The following is an 18,956-nucleotide window of genomic DNA, read 5'->3' on the forward strand; positions in this document are numbered from 1 at the left end:
TCATAATAGGCCATTTCAGCTCCGTATGCAAACTAAACCACTTGCTTAAGTTTCTCTGTCAGGAAGATTGATGAGAAGGTTTTAAGCTTTAAAATGTGGTTCAGAAAGTCAGCAGCACACACAGGCCAGCGCTTCAGCAGTGCAGCCACTTGGTATTTAATCCTTTAGCTAATTTACACTCAAAGACTTCTTGAAGCCCAAAAAAAAAGAATCATTTACGGTCTAATGTAAATGCCATTATCTTTCTTAAGGTGCATTTAAACAACTGTTCGTTTTACCAGGGATTTACACACATTTAAGCAAGAAGACACACATGTGGGATGTTGCACCAGTCAGGTCTGTTTTCTGCCATACAGACCACAAAGGATGGTTGGCACTTGAAGGAGAACTCTGAATGTAGTACTGTGTTACATTAGGTGGGGTGGTGTCTCTGTGCAGAATATGTTCAACATGGGATACCTGTTATTGCTACAGTTGTTTAAACCTATAAATATGTAAATTGTATGAACTGATGATTCTCTGTAGGTTCAAGAGCCGCATCTGACATATGTCTGTAATGTGAGGAAATATGGGTTTTCTGTGCAAAAGGTCATTTGACTCGGCTGGGTCAAAGAGCTGGGTCGCTGAGAATTGAACCTGAGGTGAGATGGATGCGTGTGCGCATCTGATTTTGCTTCAGGAAGAAACAGGTGTCTGAGTGAAAAGTGATGGTTTGAATAAACTTAGGTTTAGTTGGAAAAGATGCATCAAAACGCTATCTGTCGTGTTTTGCCTCACCGAAAATCGGACCCCCTGTTGGACCCGGGACGTCACCTTAGGATGATGTTTCATCCAGGGCACCTTGGCTGGCAAAGAAGACAAAGATGCGCCGCGAACCGGTCCAGAGTTGCCCTCGGTACACGTTGATGGTAGAGCGTTTTGTCGATGCGCTTTCTTAAGTTAATTCACTCAGAAATCAAAGACTCTGTATGAGTCTGCGTTAGAAGTTGCGATTCAGATGTCCTGTCTGGCTGACAGGAACAGCGTGAGGGGGGGGGGGGAAGAAACGAGCCAACCGGCTCTGTCCCCCCTTCGGTTTCTTCAGGTCCTCTCTCTTTCGTTGTCAAGCACGAACTGAAATCATAAGACTGAAACTTACCAAAAGCCTTTCTCTTCTCAAAGCAAACGTGTGCGTCAGCAAATGTGTTTTGGAGTTTACTGTGAGAATCTGTGTGTGGGTGTGTTTGAGTGTGTGTGTGCTTGAGTGTGTGTGTGAAGGTCGGTAACAAACATCCTCAAACATTATCTAATTAAGTATGGATTCATTAATCCATTATAATTACCCAAAGCATAAGAATCATTCACTTGATTAAACACATTTATAATGAGCAAAATGATAATGGTTATTCTTTAACATTAAAATCAAGAAAGGAAGTTTTAAGACTTGTTATTTTATGACTACTTGTCCATGAGAACTCCTTCTTCTGGTACTGCAGGTGTTCAGATGTTATGGTTTCCAGCAGACTCTTGCAGACTTCATGTCTGCAAAGGTCTCAATCTGTGGGTGAAAGTTCTCAGCGACCCAGCTCTTTGACCCAGCCGAGTCAAATGACCTTTTGCACAGAAAACCCATATTTCCTCACATTACATGTCAGAGTAAACATTGTTTATACATTACAATCAGCTCTACCTGTGCAGCACGCATACCATCAAAATATAATTATCTAAATGTGCACATGACCAGAAACTAGATGTCTGTGTGCATGCTCTAACCTGCATCAAGCTTTGAGAGGAAACTATGTTTTATTACGGTTTACATATTCTGAAGGAAATACTGGTCTTTACATTTTCATCATTGAGGAAAAACAATACCTCAAGTTCGAATCAACGGTCTTCTGGTCGAGAAAAATAAATCCTTTTGCAGTTTTGCTGTTTGGAAGCATAACAGCAAAGTGGTGGTTAGTTTATGTTTGGAGCAAGGATGGAGACTGGATGCAGTCCAACTTCCTCCAGTTAAACAAAAACAAGACTGAAGTTATTGTCTTTGGAAAAAAGAAGGAGGGAGGTTATTGCTCAACTTGGCTCCAGAGGAATAAAGACAAAGACTCAGCTTAGAAGTCTTGGTGTCATAAGTGATTCAGACCTGAGCTTCACTGGTTACATGAAAACTGTAACTGGATCAGCGTTTTATCATCTTCACCAAGTAGCACGAATCAGAGGTCTCATGCCAAGACCTAGAGAAACTCATTCATGCGTTATTCTCCAGCAGGCTGGACGATTGCAACAATCTTTTTTGACTGGTCTTCCCGAAAAAGTTGTGAAGATACTGCAGCTTAATCAGAATGCTGCTGAGTCTTAACAAGAACCAAGAGAACCGAGCACATTACTCCTATTCTTATCCCCTCCCGGATTACTGAGCTTCTCATCTTATCTCTAAGGGGAGAGCCCAGCCACTCTGTGGAGAAAACTCATTTCAGCCACTTGTATCCACGATCTCGTTCTTCCGGTCACCACCCAAAGCTCGTGACCATAGGTGAGGGCTGGAACGTAGATCGACCGTTAAATCGAGAGCTTTGCCCTCCGGCTCAGCTCTCTCTTCACCATGACAGACCAGTGCAATGCCCGCATCGCTGCAGACGCAGCACCAATCCGCCTATCGATCTCCCGCTCAATCTTTCCCTCACTCACATATTTCATTTACACCATTAAAAACTCAAATAAATAGAAAATATGTAAATAAATGCAACAAAAATAGAATGACAACATTTACAATTTTTTCCCCCGATTGAATTAATGGTTGAGTATAGAACACGGACACTGTGGTGAACTCTAGTGTTCAGAGATGGTATTGCAACAACAGGATGAATTTTCCAGCCGTTGGTAATGTTGGTTATATAGCACATTTGAAAACAGCATGTCAGCTGACCAAAGCACTGCACAGAGTAAAACCTAAAAAGCCATTCAAATTCACATTCACCGCTTGCAGAGGAATGATAGTTATCAAAGATGAGGACCTTGGTGAAGGCCTTAGCTTCGCTCGGCATCCCCCCCACCTGCCGCGTCAGCAGCGCCTCTTTCGGAACCATACTGGACGCGGGGCGGTGAGCAGAAATGCTGGGACCGTAGCAAACAGCGAGCCAAGACCTTCTAAAGTCACGACTGTGGAACTGAAGTGATCCAAGGTTCTGCCGGAGATCGACAAGGGTAAGTCGGTCATATGAGATAACAGTACTGGATTCGGTAATCCAGCAGTTTGTAAACACAATAATAAGAAACAAAAACAGGAGCGGCAGACGAGCAGCCATTACAGCAGGCGCCATCATATACCAGGCTCACTGCTGACATGTTCCGGCATCATGTTCAGATTCAAATCTTACAGGATGGGGACTAATTTCTACTAATAAGTTTATTTTACCACAGAATTTACCATTGGAACAAGTGAGCCGACTTTATATCACAACGGTGCCCTCTAGTGGCTGGTCGATGTAAACAAAAACCCAGTGTCGTGCCCGACAAAATAAAAGTTTGATTATTATCTTAAATATAGCTTTTAAAGGAGAAACTGTACATTCATTCTGCACACCTCTAAATGCCCGGTGGAGGTATTGCCTTTTAAAAAAGATAACTTTTTATTAAAATGTTCCATATTCTAACTTTAATTATCTGAAAACTAAACAAAAATATATATTTTCATTCCTTCTGAGTGTTAGTTTGTGAGTGAATTCTTAAGTGTTAGACGTTCATTTCTGTGAATGATCTCTCCCACTGATCAGAGAGCAGATGTGTGTGTGTGTGTGTGTGTGTGTGTGTGTGTGTGTGTGTGTGTGTGTGTGTGTGTGTGTGTGTGTGTGTGTGTGTGTGTGTGTGTACGCCGGAGCTTAACAGCAGATAAACGGTTTAGCTACTATTTCCAAGAATATTGATGTGGGATTTACATTAGCTCTGAGTTCCTTGTCACAATAAGCTCTTGGTACTGCGTGTGCATCATATCAGACAAGCCATCAGAAATACCATCAATGTAATGTTTCACCTTTGTTGTCTTGAATCACGCTATTAATACATTTATTACGTTTACTTGTGGTTTAGTTAGATGTGTAGCTTTCATAGATGCTTATTCATGTTTTATGGATTTCAAAAATTTTTCCCATTCAGATGTAAAAACAACTCTTTGTGAATGAAAATGCTCTCAGAACATAAAAATTGAGACCGATTTATCGAGGGAAACTCGGGGGGGGGGGTATTGAACCTCTCTTAAAGGCTTTTCATGTTTATTACAGAACGATTTAAAAGAAAAGCCGTTAAAAAGCAGGTTCTGGATCTGAATGCTGACTGTTTATGTTGCCTGAAACCTGACGATCAGCCGCGCCGTTCTTGTCAAAGTAGAGCAGCGTTGCACTGGCGCTTTTCAATCAGCCACCAGCGGCGGTGCAGTCAGAGCAGATTGTTGTTGGATTGCATAGTGACAGCGGTAAATTTTCTCTGCTAGGAATGTTTGTAATCAAACCCACTTCAGAAGCAGATGGGCCACTAATCAGCTGGGTGCTCGAGAGGCTGAGGACACCGGGGTCCCACGGAACAAAAAAAAAAAATAAAAAAAAAAGAGCAAAAAGTGCAATTTTCTCACCATGGCATGCTCATGTGTCTGTTTTCTATCTGAATCAGGTCAAGTAGCTCCTACAACTCTAATACTTTATACTGCATGCAGTGTTTACTTTGAGTGCAGCTGTTACATAGCAATTAGTGTACTCTAATGGGACTCTGATCCATTAAAGCTTTTGGTCTTTTCTGTTCCAAGGAAATGAGAAGAATTCATCTGAACTGCACAACAAAAACAATACTGGAGAACACAAAAACATAGAAAATGCCTGTTGTGTCTTTGGAGAGCCGTTTCAGTTGTTTAAAGAGAACTGTGGTTTGGCCATCTTTACCCAAACACGTGGACCGGTGGCATTTGTGAGTCATATGGTATTTTACATTTGATACTCCTAACAAATCATGTCAAATCGTATTCTGATACAGAAACAGCAAAACAAACACAACACATATGTAATAATGTAAGTATGCATTTTTCTACACGTTGGCTTCATTCCCACCCTTCATCTTGTCCGATAAATGAATTTTCTTAAATGGGCTTTCTGTAGAGGGGTCATGAGGTAATGAACCTTGTCAAAACAACAATAAACAAATATGTTTGTTTCGTTCTGTGCATCCACACAGAAACTGTATTTTTTTAAGAAGATGTTCCAGAGAGAGATTTGTAATTTATGTAATCTTACAACATACGGTGATAGAAAACAACCAAAATAGCAAATTTTTCATCCCTTAAAGACTTCCATCCATCCATTTTTGGCAGCTTATCCGGAGTCGGGTCGTGGAGGCAGCAGCCTAAGCAGAGAGGCTCAAACTTCCCTCTCCCCAGCCACTTGGGACATCTCCTCCAGGGGGATGCCAGCTGAGACACATGGTCCCCCCAGTGTGTCCTGGGTCTTCCTTTGGGTTTCCTCCAGGCTGGACGTCCCTGGAAAAGTCCTAATCAGATGCCCGGGCCACCTCAACTGGCTCTTCTTGATGTGGAGGAGCAGCGGATCTACTCCGAGCTTATCACCCTGTCTCCAAGGGAGAGCCCAACCACCCTGTGGAGAAATTGTATTCTTTCGGTCACTACCCAAAGCTCGTGAACATAGATGAGCTTAGGAACGTAGATCAACCCGTAAATCATGAGCTTTGCCGTCCAGCTCAGTTCTCTCTCTCTCATGTCTGACCTGCTGAAGTCATTCAACCCTTTTGCGAGTCAAGACCATGCCCCTGCTACAGCTAGCTAGCATGCTAGAAGGTTCTGGATCATCTTTACATGAAATGATACCTGTAGCTGCTGCTGTAAAATGTCTTCATTTGTTCTCATTTTATGCGATTTTAATGTTGAAATGTTTCTTTCTAATTACGTTTTAATGTTGTGTTGGTGCTTCCTATTGGTGGAGCTTAGTATTGCACATTGAGGTGCTTTGAGCAGGTGATTCATTTAAATACACAGAGACTCAAGCTAGAAAACAAATTTATGTCAAAATAAAATGAGAATAAAGAAAAAAAGGGACATTGTGGCTCACACGGTGTATTTATCTGATTATTATCACCGTCTTATTTCTCAGTAAATTTATTTATTGACTTTCTGTAAAACTGCTTATTTGGAGAAGCTAAATAAAGGATTTTTTGTGGACTTGTGGCCATTTTCCAACTGTTCATTTGAATAACTATAAAGGACTAAGAAGGGAAATCTGTTTAAATCAACAAGTGATTTCACCAGCCACCACTGTTGTATCTCATATTTCTTGTTTTGTTCAATAATTTAACCATAACTTCAGCCATATATGTCACATTTAAACCATCAGGATAACAGGCAAACAAGCAGATCTCAACAATCTTCTGCTTTTGCTTCTCTTTCACTATAAAGATTTGAGCCGTCTCAATCAATCAACACAAAACAGAGAAAGACGCAAATTTATTCCCTTTACTCCCAAATGACATGTTTCTAGCCAGCAGGCAAGTAGTTTGCTGGATGCATTATTGTTGGTTAAAGTGGTTCAACAGAGACAGCTGTTGTGTAAAAGCAGGGTTTGATGTGTGAGACTTGTTTTAATAACATGTCGTCTGTTCATAGTTATTTCAGTTGTTCAGATAAACAATTTCACGTGAACCTCAGATATTTATAGATTATTAATTATCATTAATATTTAAATGATTTAAGCAAACAAAAAAATGTTCAATGGGAGCTTCAAGAACCAAGTCAGTGACTCGTGTTTATTTAGGTGAAGCACCAGGAGGAAGGCAGGTAAACAAAAAATGACAATAATAGTCATAATTTGGGCATGATCGCAGGACACAAATGAATGAAACAGGAAGATCTGGTCCAGAGGTACTTTTAGACCGTAGGTAAGTGACCACAAAACAGCGACAGGTGAGCTGATGGCTGATGAGAAACAGGTGTGTCTAATCACTGACTGGGGCGTTGAAGGAAAGACCAAAACTGAACCCAAATGAACACAAATCATGTTTTTTCCTTTGATAATTTCTTGAGAGGTCTAAAAACAACAGTTTTATACTCCTGTGAGACAAAAAGAAAAATTGTGGTCAAAGCCTTTTCTCTTATAAAATCTCAACAACAAACTTGCCTCATCTAGCTGTTATTTGCTTAGTGAGTCTAAATCCAGCAGCGAGTACTTTTGTCAAAACCATCATCGAGTTTATATTGACAAGTACATAAATACGAACTAACATTACTGGCTGTTGCAGCACTGCCTACAGCAACCATGAAAGCTGAATATTTATAGTTGCTTAAGTAGAATATGGTTTCCCTCTGCAGAGGCGGAGCTGGCCTAAATGGCGCCCTGTGCGAGATCCCCCTGTGTTCATTAGCACATCAAGTTCTATTCAGTTTACCGGTAAACATATCACGAATGTACAACAGGTCAATTATTAATCATCTTGGCTACGTAGCTCAATCTATGCATTCCAGTAGCGTTTGCTACAAACAAATATAAAAACAACAATAAAGGAAAACAACTGTCTGACAGACAGCATAGCCGAATTCAAGGCAACACATAACAATAATCATTTGATTGCTCCTGGTTTCAAATTAAGCCCACTAAAGTGCTTAAGTAAATAAAAGTGTTTCAAAAACAGCGTTTTTGAACCGGAGTTCTGCTCGCGGTGGGAACTCCGCCGAACAAGGTCATTTTTTATAGCGAAAACGATCGACTGGTCACTGACAAGTAAAAGGGTGTTATTGGTAGATGTTAAGAACACTTACAGCTGAGGTAAAATGAGAGTATAAATGAACTGAGGGGAGAAAAACGCTTTGTTTTCCAATGCCGTTCTACAAGCAACAAGCTTACAGCCACGGCAGGAGCAGCTTTCATGGTTGCCGCGACGTGGAAGGAGCCAATCAGGAGAGGGACCTCACATCAGCTGACGTGGGTCATGTGACAGGGAGTAGTTGATATGGGTTACACTTTGTTGTGCTTTTATTACAGAAATATTAGTATTATCATCACTATTATTATTAAGAACATGCGATTTCTATGTTTTGTTTATGTATTGGTTGATGCTAAAAAAAAATATTTTTAGAAAAAAAAAAAAAGGAAAAATGCCGCCCCCTGCAGACTGCCGCCCTGTTCGGCCGCACATGTTGCACATATCAAGCTCCGCCACTGTCCCTCTGCGTGTGTGTAGGTACAGGTGTGTGATGAGCTCGTTGTTCTGATTAGCAGGAGTTTTTCAAACCCGACTGATGAGAAATCCCTGGACATGATGACCAGCTTTGACCTGTAAGATGAAACTCAAAATATAGCAGCAAACTTTGTCCAATATCAGGCTGAATTCTCCATTCATGACATGGCTTTCATAACCAGTTCAGCATTTATTGACTCAGTATTTCATGAGAGAAGCTGACGGTTTGAAATAGAAATCTGCTGGAGCCAGATAGGCTTTTGGATGTTTGGCAGTCATTGGTGATGACTCAGTTCATGTTTAATTTCTATGCTCTTAAGTTCTAGGACAGTATCACTGAGTAAAATAAGTCAATAAGAAAAAACAAGCTATATTAATGCAGAAACAAATTCATCATATGGAATTAAAATACAGTCAATACCCTCTCTTGATTAAAAGGAATTTTAAATGTTTTTTTTTTTTTAGTTATGCTGGCTTGCCCCATAGGTTACCACTTAAGCCGATATTCTCCATCAATGTATCACCGTTTTAGAGTGAAGTAACTGATGTTAAATCTGCAATCATAGATATATGTGAGGAACAACTGTGGACCGAGAATGGAACCCTGTGGGACCCCATAATGAAGTTTTAGCTCAGTTAGAAAAGCACCCATAAACAGGAGTTTTATTGAGAACGTAATTCAACAATAATTTGCAACATTTAAAAAAAAACAGTTTTTCTGTAATTTGGCTAAAATCATTTTGAGATTTACAAATGCTTTGGAAAAGCCTAAAAATACTACAAGTGAATTCATTAATTTTAATGGCAGCTGTAACGTTGTTGGTCAGATTGAGTAAGGAGATGAAAGCGGAATAATTTCTTTGAAAATCATATTGGTGATCACTAAAATGACATTGTTGTCTAAATGAAGAAAATTTTGTTTGTTTTTGAGGGTTTTTGAAAAACATGGAAAAGTAGATGTTGGTCTGTGGTTGGACAAATGTAATCAGCTTTAAACGGGGAACAACTTTTAAAACCAGTAAAGCCCAATATTACTTTGGCTTGTCATCAAACTATTTCCATATGAGAAATACTTGTGGGAATATGTGCATCTGCTGTGCCTGTTTATGCATAAATTATGTTTGGGAAGGGCAGACATATTATTTGTCACAAAAAGATTAAAACAAATCCATTTAACTCATTCTCTGTATTTATTCAAAGAGTCCAATGAAGATGAGCTACTATTATAATAAATTCAAATTGTAGTGTTTAAGCGAAAGAGATGGGATAAACGAGCATTACGCAAAAGCATTATATATATATATATATATATTTATTTATTTATTTATTTATTTTTATTTTTTTAAGGTCTTTCCTGCCTAGTTGGAAAAGTACAAAAAACTGCCAGACTTTTTATTCTTCTGATCTTCATAGCAGCACATAATATTATTGCTATCTGTCCTTATTCAAATCAAATTAACCCAAATAGTTCCAATTGTAGAGTTGAAAAGATAAAAGTGTTACAGAGTACATGAGTGGTTGTGTTGCCTATAGGGCTGCATGATAATAGGGAAACCTGCGATGTGCAACAACAGTGATTAATATTGCAATGATGATATGACTTGCAATAAATAAAACAAATAACTCAAGAACAAAAAAAAAAATCAAAAACAAAGAAATAACATTGTTTTTAAATGACTAAAAAATATCACAAAAATGGTAAGAGCAAACATCGTGATCAAACATCGTGATCAAAAAGTGTGAGGTGAGGATCCTAGGGAAAGCAGAATCGGCAGAAAGAGCAGAACAAAGCTAACTCAGAAGTTTGCTACCCGTTCAAATTAAGCGCCGTCTGCCTAGGTGGCGGGCATCTAACCTATAAGAACCCACCCGATTGGCCAAATAGGTGAAGGGTTTCTATTTGATTAGTCAAGAATGTAATGCTTCCATTTGATTGACGAAATGCATTTGAGCTGACCATTCATTGAGTTTTTTCTGTTCTTTGCGATATGCGTATTGTGCTGATATCGCGATAACGATACATCTGTGATGTATTGCGCAGCCCTAGTTGACTATATATGTAAATTATAATAAATTCTATATTTTAGATGTGGTTTAGACTCAAAAGTAAAGCTAATCTAAAAGAAAATTGTAAAAATTGATGGAACAGAACAGTTTTAGTTATAGCTATTTTGATATAATAGAGCAATGGACATTTATTGTACTTATAATTGTCTTTTATTTGCATAAAAAATTCTATGTTTAAATTGTTGAGCATATAATTTGCTAACTGGTTCTACTGACCTGCCTGAAATGTAGGATTACAGATCCTTCATAATAAATAAAGTAGGAGCCAGAGTCATTTTAGTTCATGTTTTATAAATATTTGATTCGTTTCAGCAGTTGTCGTTCCCAGTTAAGGTACAGTGTTTGTTGGCCTACTGCCACCTGTTGTTAAGTCAACTCTTAAATTATTTACACAATGAGGAGTTTAACCGTGGTCCACCACTTTTCTGTCCATCTTCTGTTTAGGTCGCAGCAAAAAGAAGGAGCATTGCCTGAATGAGGACGTGTACCCACTGGAAGAGACGGAGACGTGTCCCTGTGATGAGTTTTTATCCCAGCCCTATGGGAACTGGTCTGCGTGCATCCTGCCAAATCCCTCCTCCTACGAGTCTCTGCAGGGCTGGATGAGTCACCGGGAGCTAAAGGAATGTGGCCAAGGTCTGCGCTACAGAGCTGTGGCCTGCATTAACCAGCAAGGACACCTGGTTAACCCTACACTCTGTACAGACACAGGTAAGATGGACGAATCCATCCTTCTGCTGCTTTTGAATCCTCATTCAGGTCAAAAGGGCTGAAAAATGAGGCTTTTTGAGCATTTTTTTAATTATAATGAATAAAGAGAATAAAGGAAATACTTTTTTTATTGTGTCACAATAATCATCCTCGCTGGACTCATCCAGGGAACAAACAGAAATCCAGAACAAAAAAAGCGTTTGAAGAAACCTTGTAAAGCACGATCAGCCCAGTGAAACACTTGTTAGTCAGATAATTAACTGCCGTGTCCCAGTCAGTAAATCCAAGGTCTGGGGTAACAGAGGCCAGCGGCGTGTCTGTGTGACATTATATCTGCTGCAGCCGCTTACCAAGACTGAATCACACCTCCCTCGTTGTCCAACCGTGTTCAATTTCAGGCTACACTGTGGAGGTCTGCCACATTCCTTGCCCTCTTGACTGCAAGCTCAGTGAATGGTCTGCCTGGTCAGCTTGCAGTGCGTCCTGTGGCAGCGGGCTGAAGATTAGATCCAAGTGGCTTCGGGAGAAAGCATTCAATGGCGGACGACCGTGTCCCAAGCTTGACTTGAAGAACCAGGTAAGTCTGGCCTGGTGCCCATAAATATAAACGACTCTTTTATGATGGTACATTTAGAACAATAAAAAATGTGAGTAACAATTTTCATAATAAGATTTCTTTTATGTAATAATGAATCGCAAGATTGATAAATGGGTTTTTCTGATGTTTTAAAAACATTTCACGTGCACATTTGATGTTGTACTTGCTGACAGAACAGCTTCTGTTTGGAGAAATAAGGATGCATTCTGACTAGACTGGCAAACTAGTGGTATGTGATGATTTTAGTCTCAGAAAATGTCACGGAAGTCCTTACAAAAGCAATTTTATAACTTTCTACATTGCAATCTATGATCTAAAATTACAAGTTAGCGTTAAACAGTTTGCATAAATCTTTACGATCCTTTCAAACATAAATCATGGCAGAAGCAGCATTTCCAGACCGGCCTGGAACATTTGCAGCAGGAAATTTTCTTTTGGAAAAGCAAAACATTCTAAATCGCTGTTAATGTAATGGCTTCTCTTGTTTTATGTTTCACATGAACTGCTTTGAAATCTTTTTAAGAATACATAGACCCACTTTGTTAGTTGGGCCAATTGAAGCTACCGATTTGTTGGTCACTCTAGTCTGACCGGGCCTTTCCACCAGACCAACACGTTCTCACTCCCGAAGCGTTGAAAAAGGACACCGGGTGACCAAGCGTTTCCGAGGCAACGCGCTGTGCCAGAGCGTCGGTTTCTGACGCCCACGGTAAAACGCACGTTTCACCAACATTTAACCTTTAACCTCTTGCTGTTTAATCTTCCCCTCACCCCCATCCCAACCGTAACCCTGTTGCTCATTCTAAACTTCCCGTTAACCGTGTTGGAGAGGGATGTTACAGTTAGGAACAAAGTTTTGAAAGCGCAAGAGCGTTACAGTTAGGATGGGGGAGAGGGGAAGGTTAAATAGCAACAGGGTAAAGGTCAGAATTCGATGAAATCTCCGTTTGACAGCGGCAGTCGGAAACCGATTTTCCGGCACGGCGCGTCGCCTCAAAAGCGTCGAAACAAAAGCTTGCTCACCCAACGTCATTTTTTGATGCTTCATGTGTCAAAGTGCGTTGACATGTAGGCATCGAGTAACGTCTACGAAACATAGCATGCAACAGTTAGCCTCTGTTAGAGAGGATGTGTGAGTTTTCATCGATCACAAAGCGTTACATTTGGAAAGCATCCCAGAGGAATAGGGGACTCGTTACTTACACTTCAAGTCTATTTTTTATGCGCTACACATCCAGAAGTGTTCAGCGCAGGTCATGAGATCGGGGCAGACAGGAAGTCAAACACGTAGGCAGTGTAAAGCATCTAGAAACTTTCAAAATAAAATTCAAGTGCGGATTTTCTTTTGCTGAGCTAGCGAATTAAGTGTGTACTTCCTGTGAACCTTCCGTAGCCAAGGTAAACATAACAGGCCTTTTTGGATACATGCTGTCGTCTTTCTCCTTGCTTGTTCTCGTGTGAATCATCGAACGTTGAAATTCGGGCTGTTGTGGGACCGGCTGCGTGGAGTGCTTTCGCTACGGTTTTTGCATCTGAAATGCTCCTGGTGGGAAGAGAGCCCGCAGGTAAAACGTGTCTATTATGTTATGCATCGTTTACGCATCCAGTGGGAAGGCTGGGTGAGGCACCCATGGTAGAAAACTGCTGTATACTGATTTTTGACCCACTCCTGTGCCCAATTCAAAAATAACATTTTCCTACCTTTGGTGGAGCGTCACAATCACTCTGGTTCATTCAGAAGCGCGTCAGGAACACTCCGACCATAAATCTAAAATTTTTTAAACATGTCGGATTGACTTGGAATTATTTTCAGGGACAAACAAACGTGCTGCCTTTTGAATATGATGTGTAGTGGCTAGCTCAATTGGCCACTTGGCTAGACTCTAGCCCATCAGAAAACGAGTTGACAAAAGCCCACTGCACACGCCTCCTTTGGCATTTTTTTTTCCTTCAAAGATCGCGCGAGATTCCTTGTCTTCCTGGGGAATATCTGTGAGCGAAAGCAACGCATGCAGTGTGTTGTTGTTGCAGAGTTACTGCACACCACACACTGTATGACTAAAAGTTGTATATCCATGATTTTTATCACCGCATGTGTGGTGCTCCATGCTTTGAAAATCACCCGTCTCTTTAAAAATCCTGTCGCGTGAACAGGGCTTCTTTTCACACAACCGAGGTTGTTAGAACTAGTTAGACTAACTGCACATCGAATTGCCTCTGTGTATGAAGTGTGATGTAGAAACAAAGCTGCCTCGCCTTGCCTCAGAACAGGTAAAGCATAAATATTTCCACAGAAGGCAACTTCGGAGTAAATTCTCACAATATTTTTGACATTTATTGAAACATGCAGATGGGGTGGTCAGTGCTAAACGCCCACTCATGTGCACGGTTGTATTCATGTTGTATGTGTGAATGCTAAAGAATGTCCAGACTCTGTATTTTACATCCACAACATTTTCTCTCTGACAGCATTAGTATGACACGAGCATCCCTTTCCATCTTAATACTTTCTGCATTTCCAGTATGTTCTTGGAATATTTTCACCCATCCATATTGTGTTGCATCCAAATGCTGTCACAGTGGAATTTCTGCATTCTGCTCACATTTCAATGATGAGGTTTAGTACGCGTCAGACAGTGAGGGCTCCTGGGTGACCTGCTCATTTCCTGGTTTCTTTAGTCAGACTGAATCATTGGCCTTGCAAGACATGTCCTTCCCTTGACATGAGAACAGGCAGAGAGGACAGTGAGGGGTAGAAGTGGACATATGGGAGCTTTTGATATTCCATAGTCAGATTTTCCTCTCTGGCTGTGAATATTTTGTGCGAGCACATCTCTCCTGGGTCACGGTTTAAAGTAAGGAAGGGTTTTATGAATGCTGCCTGTATGCATGAATGGGCTTGAGAGGACACTTGCGTTTGTAGAGGTCAGTATGGAGATGAGACGCAGCTGTGTGAAAAATATTCAAAATTTGTGTACAGATGGTTAAGTGCCCACTAACAAGGTCTGTGAGGGCCTGGCTGTAATGCTCCTCGATAACCCTTCCCATTGAAACTGGAACTCTTTGTTAGCCTCGTCCTCGTGAACTCATCCTGAGGGTGAAGTGGAGCTCGTTGCAAACGTCATAAAAATGGTTATTTAAAGTCAAGTACATCTGCTCAAGGTGTGGGCAGAGAGAATCCATGACCTTTATGCTAAAGTACTAAATGTAGATGCGTAAGGTTAGTCATTCATTCTGGTAAACTAGGAACCCCCTAAAGGCATCTCACCAGGGTGTAACACAAATCTGCTTCCTCCATGAGTCGATGCATCCAACTGTTCTGATTTTTATGGCAACATTTGGACTCTGATGTACGTCGGTGTGATTACGGGTATCGTGATTGCTAATGGATACTCTTTCACACACGCTTTCCTCTTCTTTTCGCTGACTGCTAACTGTGAACCATTCATGGACCGAAGTCTAGATTCGCTCTCACCAGCAGATGTTTTCCCTTGAGCCGCAGCCAGAAGTGATCGGCTTGACAGAGATGAAACCGACAGTGCGCGACAAGTCATCTTCGCGTCACATGGTTGAGTGAGCGCGGGGAGATTGGGAGAAAGACTGAGAGTAGGAGAGCCGGAGTGCCACATGAAAATAATGATCAAAGACGTCTTCTTGTTCTGGAGTTTCCTGATCTGTTTGGACAAAAATCAAAGTGAGTTGTCTCTATAGATCCCCGGTCTTTTACAAAAGTCAAATCTGTTAATCCACATGAATAATGCATCTCTCAGAACGATGTTTCTGTGGACAAGGAGGGAAAATTTAATCCAAGAAGTTGCTTTAATAGAAGAATGCTAAGTACACAGCCTGTTTTTACTCTTTGCTAAGTTTCTTATTTAATTAGCAGTATTTGTCGAGGTAAAGTCTGCCAGTGAAACTTAGTGAAGTGAATCTGAGGTTTGCACCAATTTGTTGGTAACACTGCTGTGTCTACAACAATCCGTGTGTGATTAAAGGGTGTTGGAGAAAGAAATCCTGTGACTTTTTTTTCTTTTTGATTAACTTTCCTGTTAAAGTTTGTTTGAATTTGTGTGTTTTAGAACAAACAACCCTGAATGACTGGGTTATCAGTGACTGTTTACAAATCCTATTTTTTTCTTTTACATTTTTAATCACCCCAAATTTCCAACAATCCCATTTTCTCCATCTAAAAGCTCAGTTAATTGGCAAGCAACAGCTTCTATTAATTGTCCACGGCAGCAGACGTTGTGACTGCCAGATTCCCAGTGTTCAACCTGGATATGAGTCTACTCTGCACCATCTGCCAGATATTTTAGAGCCTTCATTTGTTATAATTGTGATCATTATGGCTTACAGATGATGAAAACCCCAAATTCAAAATGTCAAACAATTAGAAAATTGTGAAAAGATTCAATATTCTAGGCTCAAAGTGACTATAATCAGCTAATCAATCCAAAACACCTGCAGAGGGTTCCTGAGACTTTAGATGGTTTCTCAGTCTAAGCTGAATTACTGATATAAAAGGACTTTAGCACCACATTTTTCCACTTTCGCCCATATGCTATGACCTTTAGTACGACTGTTGCAGCTTAAGCCTTTATCCTTAATGACATTTTTGTACTTAGATTGCTTTTACTTTTATGCTTTTATACTTTAAGTGTCTTTTAAAACCAGTACTTTTTTGTTTTACTCTAATAAAAAGCTTAAGTTAATACTTCAACTTGTACAGAAGTATTTTTAAACTCTAGTATCAATACTTCTACCTGAGTAACGGATGTGAATACTTTTGACATCTCTGAACTTTATTTACTATCCTCTGGGTGTCAGAATGATGTTTGAAATTCCAGTAAAAGAATAAAACAGTTTTTCTTATTTAAAGAGTAAGGACACATAACCAACGTCTCAATTTAAAGCTGTTATAGCAAATCTACAATCAAGTTAGGTTTTGAAAGCCAAACATGGTCACAGAACACTCAACCCTCACCTCGGGTATTTTCCCTGAGACAATTCTGCTGAAGCTGGACACCCGCATTTCCAGAAGACATGAGATAGCGCTAAACACCAGTTTTCTAGGTCCAAACGTGTTTTTGTTTTGGGGGCTTTTTGGTAGAGTGCTCTAAAGTTGAAGCGGTAGGAGCCGGCTGTTTCTCCTTTTCTGATGTTATTGAGGAGTACCTCTCACACCAGTGGTGTTCTAAATACAGGAGTGTGTAATGAGTGGAGGACCCAGGGAAGTGCGGCGGTTCGGCGAGACCAACCAGAAAGTCCAGTTGTTTTCATTTCAAACCATGTTATTAGCTGAGGTTTTTAGACAAATGTGAGAGAACCACTTTATTATTTATTTTATCTCCACGATATAGTTATAGCTACACTACACAAAACAAAGGAGATGATTTTAGACTTCAGAAGAAACAGGGTGGAGTCAAACACTGTTTCCATCATGGGAGAAGAAGTGGAGGTGGTTCAGGAATACAAATACCTTGGAGTAGAGCCCTGCACGGGCCTAAAATCTTAGCCCGTGTACGTCCCGGCCCGAGGGGGTGGAGCCCCGGCCCGACCCGGTCCGAAAAGGTTTTTAGGATTCTCTGGCCCGACCCGAGCCCAACTTTTTTTTAACCTTTCATAATGTTTTAGCATTCTAATTATCTGTGAGAAGCGTTCTGCAGTAAAAAAATAAATAAATGAAATAAAAGAAAGAAAGACGGCATCAGTGCAGCTTTTTTTTCTAACAGTGCGTATTTTCCGGCAGATGAAATTTACGAACACTTTATTAATATGATGCTTTTGTAAATTTAATCTGCTCTGAAAATGTGCTCTTGTGCAATTAGAAAAAAAAGCAGCATTCTGATTTTCAAACTGCAGAGCGCATTTTCAGAATGGCAGATTAAATAAACGCCCCCAATTAATATAGCGTTTGTAAATTTAATCTGCCGCTCTGAAAATGCACTCTCCAGTTAGAAAAAACCAGCAATGAGTGCTGTATTTTTTTTACTGCAGAGCGAATTCATTCTGTCATGTTCTGTGTCCCTCTGTTCCCCAGCCCCTCCAGTTCCCACTCCAGGTTTTCCTCTTGTGTCCCATTATTATCCCCAGCCCTCTGTAGACTTCCCTCAGGTGTCCTTCTAATCATTGCCCATTCCTAATCAATCTTTATTTAGTCCTCCTCATCCGTCTAGTTATTAGTTGTTTATTTTTGGCCCTCAGTCTTTAGGTTTAGTTTAATCCTTGTGTTATAGGTTAAGGTTTTCTGTCATCCTGCTTGTTTCTTTCCCCCTCAATTAGATTATTGTATGCACCTGCCTTCCCTCCAGATCTCTTTACTCACACCTGTCACCTGTTTCCCTCTGTGTATATAACCCTGTCTGTATCTTTGAGGCCCTGTCCACACGTAGCCGGGGATCTGCCAAAACGTAGATATTTTTCTACGTTTTGGCCTGTCATCCACACGAAAACAGAGTTTTTTCACACGAAAACGGATCTTTTTAAAAACTCCGGCCAAAGTGAAGATCTGTTTTCCTCCGTTTTGGGTGTCTGCTTGTGGACAGACAAAACCGGAGTTTTAAGGTCCGCAACATCACTTTCCGCGACAAAAAATGCTGACATCACGTGTGCAACTTGTGTTTACACTAGCCGACAGCATGGATGCCCTCAGAACTGCGCTCGCTTTATCAATTGTCCAAGCGCTTTTTGCTTGTTTGTTTTTGCAAGCGGAATTACTGCTCCTAGAGGAAGACCACAGACGAAGGACGAGGTTAAGAACGGAGGAAGTACTGCCACCTACAGGTCTGGCATGTCCTTAACAATGTATTTATCTGGGCACGTGTGGACAGAGTTTTTTTTTAAAAACGCGGTGGTGTGGATGCAAGTTTTTGGAGGGGCGGATATTCGTTTATAAAAAAAAACGGCTACGTGTGGACTAGGCCTTAATCTTGGTTCTGTGTTCTTGGCCCTGGTTTTTATTGCATTTACCAGTCCTGTGGTTCTACCGTCAATAAAATCATGATATAATTATCTTTATTTAAAATAAAATTATCTGTATTTAGAATGTTTTTGGAGCAAATGGTGGCTTATTCTGAGCTGCTTTTGCTAAATATTATTCAGAGTTGAGAGATCACTCCTGTAGGTAGCTCAATCAAGAAACATTTCTGTTTATAAAAAATCCTGTAATCCTCCTAATGAGCAGATGAGATTCTTGAAATCAACTTAGGGAAAGCATAAAATACATCTTGGGTCACATTTTTTTCACTTTCTTTGAATTCATCAAATTTTCCTAAATTAGGCATTTAAAAAAACCTTTAGCATCTTAATCAAGCAGGCATAAACTCTATCAAAACTTAGGGGACTTTTGCTCGTTAGAGGCTATTTTCTCAAATTTAGC

At 40.4% G+C, this 18,956-nt stretch overlaps 1 protein-coding gene across 2 annotated transcripts in view; it reads left to right on the forward strand.

The window, feature by feature from the left end:
* thsd7ba (thrombospondin, type I, domain containing 7Ba) overlaps window positions 1-18,956 on the forward strand; it is a 244,015-nt gene that overhangs the window by 170,000 nt on the left and 55,059 nt on the right. For both annotated transcript variants that reach the window (XM_015966811.3, XM_054747116.2), the window contains exons 15-16: window positions 10,714-10,980; window positions 11,379-11,557. In XM_015966811.3, coding sequence (XP_015822297.1) covers window positions 10,714-10,980; window positions 11,379-11,557 — 446 coding nt within the window. The remainder of the gene's footprint in view (window positions 1-10,713; window positions 10,981-11,378; window positions 11,558-18,956) is intronic.

This window comes from Nothobranchius furzeri, chromosome 14 (genome assembly GCF_043380555.1).
Source record: "Nothobranchius furzeri strain GRZ-AD chromosome 14, NfurGRZ-RIMD1, whole genome shotgun sequence".
In the NCBI taxonomy this organism is placed as follows: domain Eukaryota; kingdom Metazoa; phylum Chordata; class Actinopteri; order Cyprinodontiformes; family Nothobranchiidae; genus Nothobranchius; species Nothobranchius furzeri.